The 15761-nt window shown below is 36.0% G+C and overlaps 1 protein-coding gene across 4 annotated transcripts in view; it reads right to left on the reverse strand.

The window, feature by feature from the left end:
* LMBRD2 (LMBR1 domain containing 2) overlaps positions 1-15761 on the reverse strand; it is a 55021-nt gene that overhangs the window by 37035 nt on the left and 2225 nt on the right. For all 4 annotated transcript variants that reach the window (XR_007127380.1, XR_007127379.1, XM_047729405.1 and 1 more), the window contains exons 2-6: positions 7366-7602; positions 7011-7108; positions 5365-5460; positions 2039-2206; positions 592-802 (exon numbers count right to left, since the gene is read on the reverse strand). Coding sequence is in view for 2 of the 4 variants with exons in the window: in XM_047729405.1 (XP_047585361.1) it covers positions 592-802; positions 2039-2206; positions 5365-5460; positions 7011-7108; positions 7366-7539 (747 nt within the window). In the remaining 2 variants the exon portion in view is untranslated. The remainder of the gene's footprint in view (positions 1-591; positions 803-2038; positions 2207-5364; positions 5461-7010; positions 7109-7365; positions 7603-15761) is intronic.

A 15761-nucleotide genomic window follows, 5' to 3' on the forward strand; every position in this document is an offset into this window, starting at 1 on the left:
CTAAATGTGGGAATGACAGGAGAAGACCTGGGTTTTTAAAAGAAGCTTGAATCATCACTGCATTACAGTTTTCTAGTATGAAATTGCCTTGAAGTTTTGTTGACTTAGCACAACTCTGAATATGAACCATACAGTCTGGTTATACATTGTACATAAAAATACTGTATTTTTCCTTAAAATTCTTAAACCATATTATATAAAATTAAGTACTGAAATAGTTAACTATTGATATTTACTATACCTGTTATAAATTTAAGGTTCCTTTAAAAGTTCCTAACTTCTATGAAGTGTACAAAGTATTTGAAATATTGCTTATTTTCTTCATATACCTTTAAGAGTAAAAGAGGGAGCTATTCAAAGTTCCCTAGATGACAATCATAATGTTGTACTGTTGAACAGATTCACACCGAATCTTTGGTGGTTGGAAGATGGAGGGGACATCTCATGAAGCTGAACAGCCAACAGGAAGTCATGCTAATCGTCTGGATATTCTGAAGGACCACACGTGACCACAGGGTAAAGCCCACCAATGTGCTAACAGCAGCAGCAACCAACCAAATGTGACTGGCCGTAAGGTTTAAACTTGCATACCTCCATGACATCTTCTAAAGTCTCTTCCGCATCTGCTTTCTCTGTCATCAGTTTGGCAGCCTTAAAATACGTTTTCATAAGTAGATAACCTCTTTTTGCTCCATTCCAGTATGACCGAGGAATTTCTACCAAACCATACCCTAGCAACAACACGAGAAGGAACAGGCCCCATGTATTTGCAGCAGCTATCCCAATTGTCTGAAGCTGGTTCCTAAGAGGAAACATATGCAGATAGTGTGATAGATAAATTTTTCCAACAAAATGTAACATAAGACTAACCAGCATTAAATGATTTTTTGAGAAAACGGCCCTAAAGGATGGCTAGGATTTTATATGAAAAATATTGTATCTTCCAAGCCTCAGCTACTCTTTTAGCAACAGCCAAAAGATAATCTGTGTGTTTTAAGGGGAAGTAAGAGCGTGACTGCAGAAATAGACTAACACAGGAAACTCTGCTTCCATTATAATTAAAATTAGAATGTAGGATAATTCCTGGCAAAAAATATATGTATTTTGTTCAAAGAAAAGAAACTTTTTTTTTCATTAGGGGCTATCTTATTCACCATTAAACAATAGAAGCCTGAAAAAATTTTAAAGCCTAAAAATTTTTAAAATTACTTTGAGGCGCACCTACACAAACCTCAGGAATGCAATAGTGAGAATTATCATTTCTGCTCTATTCCTAATTTCTGAGATCTCTACATATGTATTATATAGATCGCAAGCATAATATAGATTTCAATTTTATTATTACGTCTGAATCTAAGGTCAGAGAGAAATATGCCCTCAAACTACAGTCAGAACAAAAGAAAAAAATATTCTCAAGTTCTGAGGCACTGAGGTGGCTTAGGCAGTTAGCGTCTGACTTTTGGTTTCTGCTCAGGTCATGATCTCAGGGTTGTGAGATGGAGCTCCACATGGGGCTCTGGCTCAGCATAGAGTCAGCTTGAGATTCTGTCTGAAGTCAGTTTGAGATTCTGTCTTTCCCTCTCCTTCTGCCCACCTCCCTCTCAAGTGTCTGTATGCACTTGCTCTCTCTCTCTCTAAAATAAATCAATAAACCTTTAAAAAAATACTCACAAGTTCCAATGAGAAAGAAAACTAGTTATTTTGTCATATACAAAATCATACACCTGAACCTAATAGTACACTGTATATTAACTAACTGGAATTTAAATAAAAACTTAAAAGAATTCATAAGGGTTAACACGGAGCTATTAGACAAAGCATTAGTTCTTCATCTAATAGCTATATTTAAATATATTACTTCATTTTTTCTTCTTAGTAATAGGGATTACTCTGATTTTCTTCTGGGGGAATCTATAAAACACGTGACTTGATATGTTTATCGATGAAATGTCTGTTTATCAGCATATGTAAGATAAAAATAAATTTTAAAAAATGCAAATGCACACAGAAACAATGTTAAGAAGACAACTTTTCTTACCATTCTAAGTGCAAATGTGGGTTTACAGCTACATAAATTAAAAATGCTCCAAAAATCAGCAAATAGGTGCCATAATAGATTGCATTCTCGATCAGTGCAGTTTTGATCTTTCCAGTGATGGAAAACCCTCCTGATCTTGCATATGACTGCATGAAAGGTAACAGAATCCTAGATAGTTGGAAAAAATATGATTAAAGAAACAACTGATATGTCTATTTAACCTCAAAATAGCAGGATTATGTAAACCTCAATTTCAATGTGCAGTTTTCATAAATAGGTATGATTTTTAATAATTATTAATAACACGAACTCTAATAGATGACTGAGTATTTTTGTAACATTAAATTTTGGAGAAAGCAAAGCACATTTCTGGGAGCAAAACAGGTCATAATGACCAGCAGAGAGTACAACAGTGTGAGGGACTTACAATGAATCTAAAAAAAAAAGGATTTGAAGTCATTATAAAGGCTTTGGACTATTCAGACAATGAGGAATCTTTTTCTTTATAGGGGACATGATCAAATTGAAGTCTTCTATAAACTGATAAGGCTTCAGCAGGAAGAATGGACTGAAAGGGAACAAAACCGGGACTACATGGGAGAGGTAAGGGGTGGTGATGTGGTAAGAGGCAGGAGGGAAGAAGACTGGCTGTGAATACACTGATCTGAAGTACTTAGGACACATCTCAAAGGAGCTGAAAAATAATCAGAAGGTTTTGAAGGGGCAGGGGGTGGGAAGTTGGGCCAGCCTGGCGGTGGGTATTGCGGAGGGCATGTATTGCATGGAGCACTGGGTGTGGTGCATAAACAATGAATTCTAGTACACTGAAAAGTAATTTAAAAAATTAAAAAATTTTTAAAAAGGGGCTACACAGGAAGTAGTTGGCTATCCAGCTTCAGAATTCAGGAGAGAAGAGTGGAAACACAGATAAATTCAGGAGTCCTCACCACATCAGTGGTACTGACCTGACACCCGTAGATGACATTTAGAAGGATGAATATGTAGAAGGAGAATGAAAGAGCTGAGGCTGAGCCCTGAGAAAAATTATCTTTTAAGGGACAGGGAGAGAAACAAGAGGGGAAGAAGCCAGCAAGGGAGACAGAAAGAACAGCAGAGAAGGATGGGAGAAAACAAGGAGCATATGGGAGAGAAAACACGAGAAGGAAGTATTTCAAAGTAGAGAAAACAATAATCAAATGCTACCAAGAGGTCAAGTCAATGAAGACGTGTGTGAGAGGAGAAGTGGGGCTAGAAAACAGGCTTCAGTGGGTTGAGGAAAGAGTGAACAATGAGTAAACGAAGACAGTACATGTAGACAATTCATTTGAGAAGTTTGGCTGGATAGGATAAACTGTGGCATAGTCACATCAAGGAAGATTTTCCAGAAATGAAAAAGAATACTGATAAACACAATACAACACAGATGAAACTTCCAAATTTGTGAGCCCCAAAAGAGATGCAGAAAAATACATACCATACAACTCTGCATTTACAAAGCCCCAATTGGCAAAGCTAACCTATAGGGATGGATGTCAGAATCATGGCTACACTTGGGAGGATATGACTGGGAGAGGGGTATGAGGGAAGCTTCTAGATATAGCATAAACATTGTTAATGTTCTATAATATCATCTGAGTGCTGGCTATCCAGGTGTATTCACTTTGAAAAAAGTGAAACTAAACATAATCTGTCACCTTTCTGTACCAATTTTTACTTCAGTAAAGTCTCCCTCCAAAAATAAGCTGTGATGAGTAGATCGATGAGGTTAGAAGCCAGGAAGTTGGAAAGGGTTGCATTTGAGAGATTTTGGGACTTTTTCTTTCTTTTTCTAAAAGGATGAGAGAACTCTGTATTCTTTGTTGAAATGGGACGCTGCGAGTATAGGTAACAAGAGTTGAAGGTGATGGGTCCCTATTTCAGGAAGAGGGATTTCACTCTGAAGTCACTTTGAGAGTCACTCATTCTTTGAGAGGAAGGGAAGAGGTTGGGTTGGTAGGTGTGCTGGTGAGAGGCTGAAAGGGCTGTCATCTGATGACTTCTATTTTCACTGTGAAGTAGAAAACAAAGTTCTCTGCAAAGGGAAAAGGTGATTGATTCTAGGACGTAAAGCAGAGAGAAAGAGCCACAAAGAGAAGAGCAGAGGTCTGAAGTCTTGCTGTGGAGAATGAAGAGCAAGAGGACTAGAGATACAAAGGAGGAAAGTCTGGCAATGCTGAGGGCCCAGATGAATTCAATGAACATGAATTTACAGGGGCGCTACTCTACTCTACTGTGTGATTTTTCTCTTGCAATGTTCAGTAGCTTCAGTTTTAGAGCTTAGTTGCCTGCAGAGTATCTAAAATGCTCAGTACATAGTGAATAATGTGTTTGGAGCACAGCAGAAAGACAAAGTTTCGGTGCACCTGGGTGGCTCAGTTGGTTAAGCCTCTGACTCTTGATTTTGGCTCAAGTCATGATCTTGGCGTCATGAGATGAGGCCCCACCACAGGCTCCATGCTAGGAATCTTAAGATTCTCTCTCTCCCTGTCCCTCTGCTTCACCCACCACCCCCTCTTAAACAAGCAAACAAAAAGACAAAGCTGTAGTGGGTGGAAACATTGTGAATACATGGGTGGCTACAGCTAAAATTAGAGCTATACAGGAAGGGTCAGGTAACAAGATGACCAAAGATGAGACCCTAGGGAACACCAACATTTAGGAAATGGGCCACAAAAATAGAACCCGTGAAGAAAATTCAGCAGGTTGGGCTAAGCAGAAAAAAAGAAAACCGGGAGACAATGATGACCTTAGCAAGAGCAGTTTCATATAAAACTGGGACTGGAAGAAGACTGAATTGAAGAAGGTAAAGAGAGAAGGCAATAACTAGAGGGGAATGGTGGCAGCAAAAATTTTTTTTCTGTTCTCCAGTTCTTGTTTGTCTGTTTTTTTTCCTTTTCTTTCAAGATGGGAGAGAACCGAATGAGCAGAAAATAGAATATACAAATTTAAGGGGCCACCCAGGGTGGCTCAGTGGGTTCAAGCCTCTGCCTCTGGCTCAGGTCATGATCTCAGGGTCCTGGGATTGAGCCCTGCATCAGGCTCTCTGCTCAGCAGGGAGTCTGCTTCCCCCCTCTCTCTCTCACTGCTTGCCTCTCTGCCTACTTGGGATCTCTGTCAAATAAATAAATAAAATCTTAAAAACAAAAAAAAGAATATGCAGATTTAAGAAAAAAATAAGTAATATTTGAATAAATTCTAAAATATGAGGATTCATGAAGAAAACATAATCTTTTTTTTAACTTTAGCCAAAATTTTAAACATTTTTTTAATCCTTCACTGCCACTTACCATGTCAAAAACTGTGATGTCCAATACACTACCCTCCAGAAAATTGGCATGATTCCATCAGGAATGTAACTCCATGGCTTGAAACATGGATGTTGGCTGTTTAATAACAATTTAAAGCCAATTAATAAGTGATGACTACTTAAATTACACAATTAATTTGTGCATGGCAGAGTTCATTTACGTTCAGATGTTAAATTACTGCTTCTAACTTTTAAAATTTCATAGAAAACTTGTAATTCAAAGCTGACTATCAAACTAAAAAAACACACATAAAGGAAACAACACAGTTTGTTCTAGAAGAGGAATGCCGTTTATATTTTCAACTTTCAGTGTATTTTTAATTCTTGAGCAATAAGAGGACATAATGTTCACCTAATAGATAATGTGACAGTCTTTAAAAGTGAATGCATCATGAAACTAAATCTCTGATTTGATTGCCGTTAAAATACATACCCCCTAAAAAAAAGAAAAACAAAATAAAATAAAGAAAAAGAAATAAAGTAAATAAAATACACACCCCATTTGTGGGTTGGTTATTTCTTAGGGAGGAGGGAAAAGGGAGGCGAAAGACATTAGGTGATTAACTCCTGAAACTGGAGCCCTAAAAATCAGTCACTGTAGCACAGCTCCTATGGAGAGAGATGCCAGCATTTGTATACTTCTGTTTGAATTTTCTGAAGATATGTGTATCTGACCATAGATTCTTCCATTAATAGTCTTCCTAGACTGTAAGGATATCGCTTAGTCCAGGAACTTGCAGCAATTCACAATTGCTACTGATCTATATCCGATTTTTAATGTGCTTTAAAGGGGAGTAACATCTACATTTCAAATTTACCCTTATTCAGATTAAAAAAATAATAATAAAAGATGCATCAAGAAAAAGGCACATACCACTTAAAGCACTGGTAAAATAATAAAATAGTCAACATTTCTCAAAGTTTTTTACTTCGAAGTTTGATATGAATTTAACATAACCTTTCAATAATTTAGCTTTGTTTATTCTCAGTTTAAAACTATAAATGATTTTGGGGCTTGGCTGGCTCAGCTGGTAGTGCCACTCTTGATCTTTAGGTTGTGAGTTTGAGTCCTATGTTGGGTATAGAGATTATTTAAAAATAAAATCTTTAAGAGAGTAAAAATAAAAAATAAAACTATAATGATTTCAAAGGATGCACAATATGAAAGGAACATCCTACATACAGAATAATCTCCTTACCCTTTATTCAACCTTGTAAATAAGGCAAAAGAGGAAATGAATGTCCCATTTTTCAGACCAGAGAGAGGCTGACAAGAAAAATAGCCACTGGAAGTCACATTCTTAGTAAAAGATAGAATGAGGGCTATCTCTTAGTAAGAGAGAGAACGAACAAAAACCAGGTCTTCTAGAACTTTCTCCTTAACATCTACTAAAAGGCCTTGTGTACCAATAAATACTCAAAATATATTTAAGATTTAAATTTAGATAGAACACAATGTAATTAAAAGTCTATTAGCACAGGACAGAACTGGAGTAAGGGGGATGAGTAGAGAATGAGGATCAACTTTTATAAAATCCAAATAGTAAGAACTGACAATGTTAAAGCAATTTTTCTCATCTACCCTAGTTTTAAAAACAACCAAACAAACAAACAGGAAGCTAATACCTGGGACCTGGGGTAGCAGTTGCGTATAATCCCGTGATGTTGCTATTCTCAGGAGGGCTGGAGTTTGCAGCAGCATGCTTGCACCGGTTGTATATGGTCTAAATCAATGAACACATGGTTTAAAAATGAAAACCAGAGGTTGTCAAGTACTTAAGGGATATGGGAAGGTATCAACCTACCCACCAATTACCTTCCTGGCTGTAATTTTTAATGATCAAATTCCTATAGTAAGATTGAAATACAAAATATTCAGTATAACTTTATATAATTTAGCTATCTTAAGAACTAACATATCTCAAATATGCTGTATGATTACAGTTGCCTCTGGATTGCAAAACTCAGTTTCACCTCTTACCGTACTAACATCCAGAGGCAGTATGAAGACGATAAGAAAGCAGAGATACCAAGCTAGCAGTGTTCCGACAATTACAAGTCTGTGCTGTTTCTTGAAATCTCCATATCGATGAAGTAGGAATAATGCCAGAAAAAAGACAAAAACAATCTCGAGTCCCAAAGCTGCACCACTCATTATTGAATGTTCACTCTGACTAACCAAAGTCACTCATGTACAGATCTGCGTCATATCTGTAAACTGGAAAAGAAAAAAAAAAAAAAAAAAGGCAGCATTAACAAAGGAAATAACCACTTGGAAATGTCCTAAAAATCTGCTTATTAATGTATCAATAAATTCTTTGGAAAATTGTCAGGCTTTTACATTGAACTACAAATAAAAGGAAAAGGATAATTCCTATTCTCAAATATACATCTTATTTTTTTAAAGCCGATCTTAAAACTTTCACATAAACTATATCTTCAGGAAAGAAGTTATCTTAATGAAAATTACACTACTTCTAAAAATATAATAATATAAGAATACTATATGAGAACAGTTTTAATGGTGTCATTTGGAGTTTGTTCCTTAGGTTATAAGTCCCAACAGAGATTTTGTATAAATACACTACTGACTAGATCCTAGAAAATTAGATATTTTCTAAAATAAAGTTTCCTAAGTCATCCATAACCCATTACTTAAAATATTCCAAAAGAGGGAGAGAGAGCATGAAAAAGAGCATTTGAAAGTAACATTTCCTTTGTTTGAAACAGTTTTATTTTTTGGTGATAATCTTGTCTAACAAATGTAACAACTTGAAATTATGATTTATTTACTTCTTCACAAAATACAGTTGACCCTTGAACAACATAGGTTTGAACTATGTGGGCCTGCTTCTACATGGATTTTTTTGATAAATAGAGTACTATAAATGTATTTTCTCTTCCTTATGATTTTCTTAGTAACATTTTCTTTTCTGTAGCTTACTTTATTGTGAGTATACAATATATATACAATGCATATTGAATCATTATGTTGTATACCTGAAATATAGCACTGAATATTATTATATTTCAAAAATACTCATATTACAAAATAAATATCAAGTTCATCCAGTAAAACACACACACATACACAAACACACACACACACACAGTTAATCAGCTGTTTTTGTTATGGTAAGGCTTCTGATCGACTGTAGGCTATTAATAGTTAAGTTTCCAGGGAGTCAAAAGATATACACAGATTTTCACCTGGACAGGAGATTGTCACCTCTAACTCCTGCATTGTCAAGGGTCAATTGCATACTTACCACTTTCCGTTTATCTATCTAAATCTTATTTTCTTTAAAGAAAGTTACCATTAAATGCAGAAGAATTTATCAACGATTATTGAATAAAGTCATACATGAGAATATTTTTAATTATAAATGCCAATAATACAGACATCAGCAATAGCTTATTTATCTCTCTACTCCTATAAAGTAATTTACATTTTTTTAAAGATTTATTTATTTGTCAGAGAGAGAGAGAGCACAAGCAGAGGAAGCAGCACAAGCACAAGCAGCAGGCAGAGGGAGAAGCAGGCTCCCCGCTGAGCAGGGAGCCTCATGCAGAACTTGATCCCACCACCCTGGGATCATGACCCAAGCCAAAGGCGGACACTTAACCGACTGAGCCACCCAGGCAACCCTAAAATAATTTACCTTTACTAACTGAATGCAATATGTTCTTTTCACCTTTGTAAAATCAATCTCAGGCATTTTTGTTTGTCTATGGACTAACTACAATATTCCAAGGAATTAATATCTTAACAGAGAATCAAGGCTGTGATGCAGAGTAAAAGGTGCAATCAATAAAATACTTCAGGGGCGCCTGGGTGGCTCAGTGGGTTAAGCCGCTGCCTTCGGCTCAGGTCATGATCTCAGGGTCCTGGGATCGAGCCCCGCATCGGGCTCTCTGCTCCGCGGGGAGCCTGCTCCCTCCTCTCTCTCTGCCTGCCTCTCTGCCTGCTTGTGATCTCTCTCTGTCAAATAAATAAATTAAAAAAAAAAATACTTCAAATCAACATCTCCAACCAAAACTAGTTATAAAACAAAGAAAGTTTGGGTTTTAACTGGCTAAATTTAAATTCATATAAGAAATATCCTTACATGGAATATTACAAACAAAAAACATACATAATAAACTATTTTCTTATCTCTTTATATTGTTGAAGTACTTTCTATTTCTCTGTGCATTTCAACCAATATTTTCATATTTCTTAAATATCTAAAATTGACCGCCTCTCATCACTATGACCACATCCTGCCATTTTTCTTCAAAGCACTTATCCACCTAATATAATGTATGTTTACATTTTTGTCTCCCTATAACCCCTTCCTCCCCACCTCCACCCACCTCATGAAAGCAGGCTTGACTCTTCAGTACTATATCCCGTCTCTAATATAGTGTCTAGCATAGAGTAGATATTTAAAAAATATTTGTTGAATGAATAAATGAATAAAAAACTTACTCTATACTTTGGTACATACACTATTTTTATTAATGCTGACTACAAAGGCAACATAAAATTCTTGCTATGGTCTCCAAAATTGATATCACAAATACTTATTACAACTCAAAGACTTATTAAAACTGTCATTATTACTACTCAAAATTTCGAGTTTCATATTCTATGAAAAAAATCTATACCATCACAATAAGAGTAAGTCAAATCTTATTTGTAAGCCAAGAAAAGATTAAGTGGATAGCTCAATGTAGAATGTGCTGATGACAACCATTATCTCTTTCAAGATCCAGCTTTTGAAAAAACATAATTCAATGTGAATTTAAATGTAAGGCATTTATTGTTTGAAAATCCCTTCATGGTTTGACCTAGATATTTATTTTCCTGAAATCGTCCAGTCCAAGGAATATGATAATCATTAAAAAAAGACGGAGTATCAGAAATCACCAAGGAAATGCTAAAATATGGCAGAAGCAGATGATGGAATATTATTGAAGTGTAAGAAATGATGTTTGTTAAGATTATTTCATAACATTAGAAAATTACTGTAATATTAACTGAAAAAACCCTCAATCCATACATTTTACATTTATTATAATACGCATGAAGAAAACTAAGATAAAAATGAAATATATGAAGACATTAAAAATAGATGGCAAGTCATGGGCATAAGAAAACAACAAAATCAGTTATGAACTTGCTACTAGCTACCAATATTCTTTTACAATGGCTGTCAATTTTTTGGTCAGATTCATAGTACTTTAAAATCTTGTAGATGAATAAACAGAATTATGGATCCTTTATTCTAGTAATAAAGAAATGATTTGGTTACATCTCTTCCCATTCACAGTGTAACAGTCTCCTATTCCTGCTATAAACAATTCCTATAAACTTAGAGGCTTATAACAACACCCTTATATCATAGTTTCTGTGGGTCAGGTGTCCAGGTACAACTTGGTTCAACTAAATTCTCAAGATGGAAATCAAGATGTCAGCAGGTTTGTGTTCATGTCTGGAGACTTTGGGGGAAAATGTACTTCTAAGTTCATTCAGGCTGTTGGCAAAATTCAATTTGTTGTGTTTATGGGACTAAGACTCCGATTTCCTTGCAGACTGTCGGCTGGCATTTGCCCTTAGCTCCAGAGGCCTCTTTCCAGTCTTTGCATGTGGCCCAGTGTATCTCAGAGTCAGCAATGGGTTGTCAAATCCTTCTCAGCCTTGGAATCTCAGATTTTCTTTTCTACCCTTAGCTGGGAGAAAATGCTTTAAAGAGCTCATCTGATCTCACTGGGAAAATCTCAATAATCTAGTTATATCAGTAACCAAAGCTGTAAAAAAATAATTCCTCACTTGATTAAGGCATAGATATCCGTAAGGGTCTATTATTCTGTTTATCACACCATCTATTTCTGTTCAAGCTGAACTCAAGTTATCTTGTTATGACACAAGCTTAAGCCTGGGGTCCCATTAAATTGGAGATGAAAATTGGGGTTTCCCTAATCTGAGATGAGAAAATAATAGTTTTAAAGTCTATATCTTTCACCTTGTACCTAAATACAAGTGAGGAAGTATTTTTTTACAGTCCAAAATGATAGCACTTTCCTAGGTTCTTTATGAATCTTATATCCTATATACCTTGTTTTGGTTATTTCAACTGAAAAATTTTGTGTCCAAAGCTAAGTGCACCTTATCCTCCATCTGATCTAATTACTTCTATCTTAAATTCATAAAAGTCACTGTTAATTAAAATCTAATAAAAATAAAGATTAGACAACTCAGGTTTGGTTTATTGAAAAAATTCACCACAGGGAATACAGTAATTTGGCAATATATACCAAAGACCTTAAAACAGGTACATATCTTTTGTCCTAGGAATTCCTCTTCAAAGAACTTAAAGAAAACCCAAAATGTGAACAAAGATTTATCTATAATGTTATTTTTCATGGCAGCATTATTTAAACATGAAAACATAGAAACAACATCATTTGTACTTCCTTGTACAGGAAGTCTTTAAAATGTCCTCCAGTCATATTGCTGTCCATTCCCTTTTTGCAAAAAGCAACCAAGGGTTTCATAAATCACTAATCCTGCTAACCTGTCCATGACTCATGGGAGCAGGGATCTGCGCTGAGTCTCCTGCACGTGAGTCAAGGGCTACGTAACAGCAAACTCAATTGCAGGCAGTGATTCAAGGAGGCTACCAGATTCCCCCAGCCTAGAGGAAAGGTGAGATCCACAGGGACTTTAGAGATATCAAAAGGGACAGGGTTGGGCTCTAAGGGAATACACATATGAAACACATGGGACAAATATACTCCAAAATGCTAACAGTGGTTGTCATAAAATGGTAAAGAGATTATTTCTATTTTCTTTTTGTGCTTTTGTGTTTGTGTGGGCTTTTAATTTTAAATAATGAACATTTATTATTTTGTAATTTTAAAAATTATTTAAAAATCAATGTAGTAATATGAAAGTGAAATGAGGAAATGAGAAATTCTGCTGCTGGTGTTAAACGCCTAAAGTTACAACTATTTTAAAACACAAATGTTTTGTTATAATGTGGTAAATCCGGGTTCCAAATCCCAATGTATAATTTTATGCAACTTAAGCAGTTAAGTGAGAATAAATAATCATCTCACACAGGTTGCTATGAAGATCAAATGAGACACAAAAGTGAAACACCAAATAGGAGTTCTAGAAACAGAGCAGGTCCTCAAAAATGCTAGCTGCTCATCTCCACCTCCTTCATATCATGTGCTTCTAGAAGATAACTAGTTGCTTCAATAGTCTCAAAGCAAAGCTTTACACTAAACAGTTTCCTCTCCCACCATCCTCCCAAAATATGAATGGATACCAAATGCTTTTTGCCTCTCATTCTCTGTGGTTACCACAGCTTGGGCCCACCCTGATTCTTATAAAACAAAAAATGATCTTTGCTCCAAGAAACTGCTCCCCTTGCTTCTCTCAACAAATTGGGATTACCTATCTAGGTCTACAAGGTAGCCCAAACACCCCTTCAACTCTTTTGTAAAGGGACAGAACATATCTAAGAGCCGTGTCAAGATGGTGTATTAGATACACCAATGTCATGTAGAAAGACAATGCCATTCCTCTAGGCACATGACAAAATGGTGGTAGATTAAAATGGATCATTTGCTGACCTGCAACCATGCACAGCTGTGCAAAAATATTCTCAAGGGCAAAAGAGGAAATATGCCTCTGACCACAAAAGTGGTCCTTCTAGTAATATTCCTCAAATATTAAAATAACGTGTTTAGGCTAACTGGCAAAAATCAAAGAAGAATATGCAAAAATTTGGAGGCAAATCAAAATTCTGTTCCATGTGATTAGAAATTGAAGGAGAAATTCAAAGCTATCATAGGTTGACCTTAACACTACAGCAGCAAAAGTAGATTTTACTCAAAATCAAAATGCCAGTTCATTCATTCTAATTTTAGTGTCTGATGTCCAGACCTAGTCTACCTTTCACAATACTAGTTCTGAAAGTCTTTAAACACGTAAGATCCAATTTAGCCCCCTACCAATTATTAAGTTACCGTACAATGCCTTTCAAATGCCTTTCATAATTAGCTCATTAATGTCACTGCCTTGGGATACTGCTTACCAAGTACTTTACGGCTGATAGTGGTTTTTTTTTTAGGCTAAACACACTTTAACTGGAAAATTTACAGGTTAAGATAATTTTGGAACTTGAAGCATCCCCCACATATCTTCAAAAAGAAAGAAGGAAAAGACAAGGAAGGATGAAAGGAAAGACTTGTGGTCACAACTGAACAAAAGAACACAGACAAAACTTTTGTCCAAAACTAAGGTTCTGAAGGTGAATGAAAAATTTCTAGCCAGAACCTCATGACATATGAGAGTCAGACTATGCTAACTTAAGTAGGTATCTTTATTCAGATATGTGAAATAATAAAAACTAGCAGACAACTCAAGATCTTAATAATGAAAAACCGAAAGTATCAGAACTACATGTGAGTGCTATGAAAGTCAACAATTGTCTACTACCAATAAAAAGTGAAATCTTCTGAATATAACCACCATTAGTCCCTGTTTAAGGATTCCAAGTAAAAGGAGGATTCAGCTTGGGATATACAGAGAATACCACACGAGAATGTGGTGCCCACTCTAAAAATACAAAATAGTTGTAATATTTTTTGAAGCCACTCTCCAAAAATGAGCTGAGTTGCTAAACCAACCAGGTAAACTGAATTCCAAAGTGTGACAAGCCCTTCTAAAGAAAGACATGTACAAAGTGTTTAACCTTTGGTAAGACACGAGAGAGAGAGAAAGAGAGAAAGAGAGAGAGAGAGAAAGGTAGCAACCATGTGAACAAGTAAGCAGAAAACAATTGGAATTGTAATGGTTTCTTAAAGATTTCACATAAAGAGATTACAAGACTTATTTTGATAATTAAAGGATAATCCTTAGAACCCTTCTTAATAAAACAATTTTTTAAAAAAGAACAGCTGGGGCGCCTGGGTGGCTCAGTGGGTTAAGCCACTGCCTTCGGCTCAGGTCATGATCCCAGGTCCTGGGTTCAAGCCCCACATCGGGCTTTCTGCTCAGCAGGGAGCCTGCTTCCTCCTCTCTCTCTGCCTGCCTCTCTGCCTACTTGTGATTTCTCTCTGTCAAATAAATAAATAAAATCTTTAAAAAAATAAAATAAAATAAAATAAAAAAGAACAGCTACCATTTAGTATGAGTTTACTAGGTGCCAAGCATTACGCTAGCTCTTAACATACTTTATCAGATTAGACCGCACAAGTCAGTAAGAAAGGACTATTGATATCCTTGTTTAATAGAGGAGAAAAGTGTACAGAGGGAGCCAGTAGTTTGTCCACATTCCCACACAGCCGGTGAGTGGCAAAGCTGGGATTCAAACCTATTCATCCTAACTACTACTGGGATACTACAGTCTTTTTTCAAATCCAGACATACCTTCTTAATGCAATTTAAATTGTTTAAATAATTTCTTCTGTTTGGTTTTCACAGTGAACAAATTAGAAACATTCTATTAGTTATTCCTTTAGACATATCAAGATAGAATGCTAGAAAAGTCATGTTTAATATAGAATTTAGTGAAGTCTTTTCACCTCCCAGGTAAGAATGCTGTATTACTTACAGGTAACATATGACTCTAATTTACATGGGGAAGGTAGAAAAGAAAACCAGAGCAAATTAGAATAGGGAAAGAACCCTTCTGTTCTTGCTCCAATCTGTCCATCACAGACAGCAATAAACTACGGAGATATAAAGATCTACCTTAAAAATAATGGAGGAAAGATACTTTTGAAATTTGACTGGCAGGTAGAAACTTCTTGCTAAATAATCGTTGTTGGTCTTTTGTTCCCCCAAGCTAACTAACATTAAAAAAAAAAAAAAAACCCTAAAGAAACCTTTAAGATTTATTTCATGCTTTGATGGAACTAAGGAGAAAAGCACATCACTCTTCTATTTAAATACAATCTCTTTTGTTGTATTTGATTTTCAAAAAGAACACTAATATACTACAGAATATACACCCAGTTTACAGTGAAATGCAGTTTCCAGTCCTTTTTGGTCCCTCCTGTACCCTTGTAATATTGACCATTTTGTCTCTTTTACAACAAACACTTTCCCAATTTATAAAGTTGCTCTGTATTCTACCTCAAGCTTCCAAAGAGTACTAAAAATTTCTCTAATGTCATTTGCAGAGATTAAAAAAAAATCGTGGGGCGCCTGGGTGGCTCAGCAGGTTGGGCCTCTGCCTTCGGCTCAGGTCATGATCCCAGGGTTCTGGGATGGAGCCCCACATCGGGCTCTCTGCTTGGCGGGGAGCCTGCTTCCTCCTCTCTCTCTGCCTGCCTCTCTGCCTACTTGTGATCTCTCTCTGTCAAATAAATAAATAA

The sequence above is a fragment of the Lutra lutra genome, chromosome 5 (assembly GCF_902655055.1).
Source record: "Lutra lutra chromosome 5, mLutLut1.2, whole genome shotgun sequence".
In the NCBI taxonomy this organism is placed as follows: domain Eukaryota; kingdom Metazoa; phylum Chordata; class Mammalia; order Carnivora; family Mustelidae; genus Lutra; species Lutra lutra.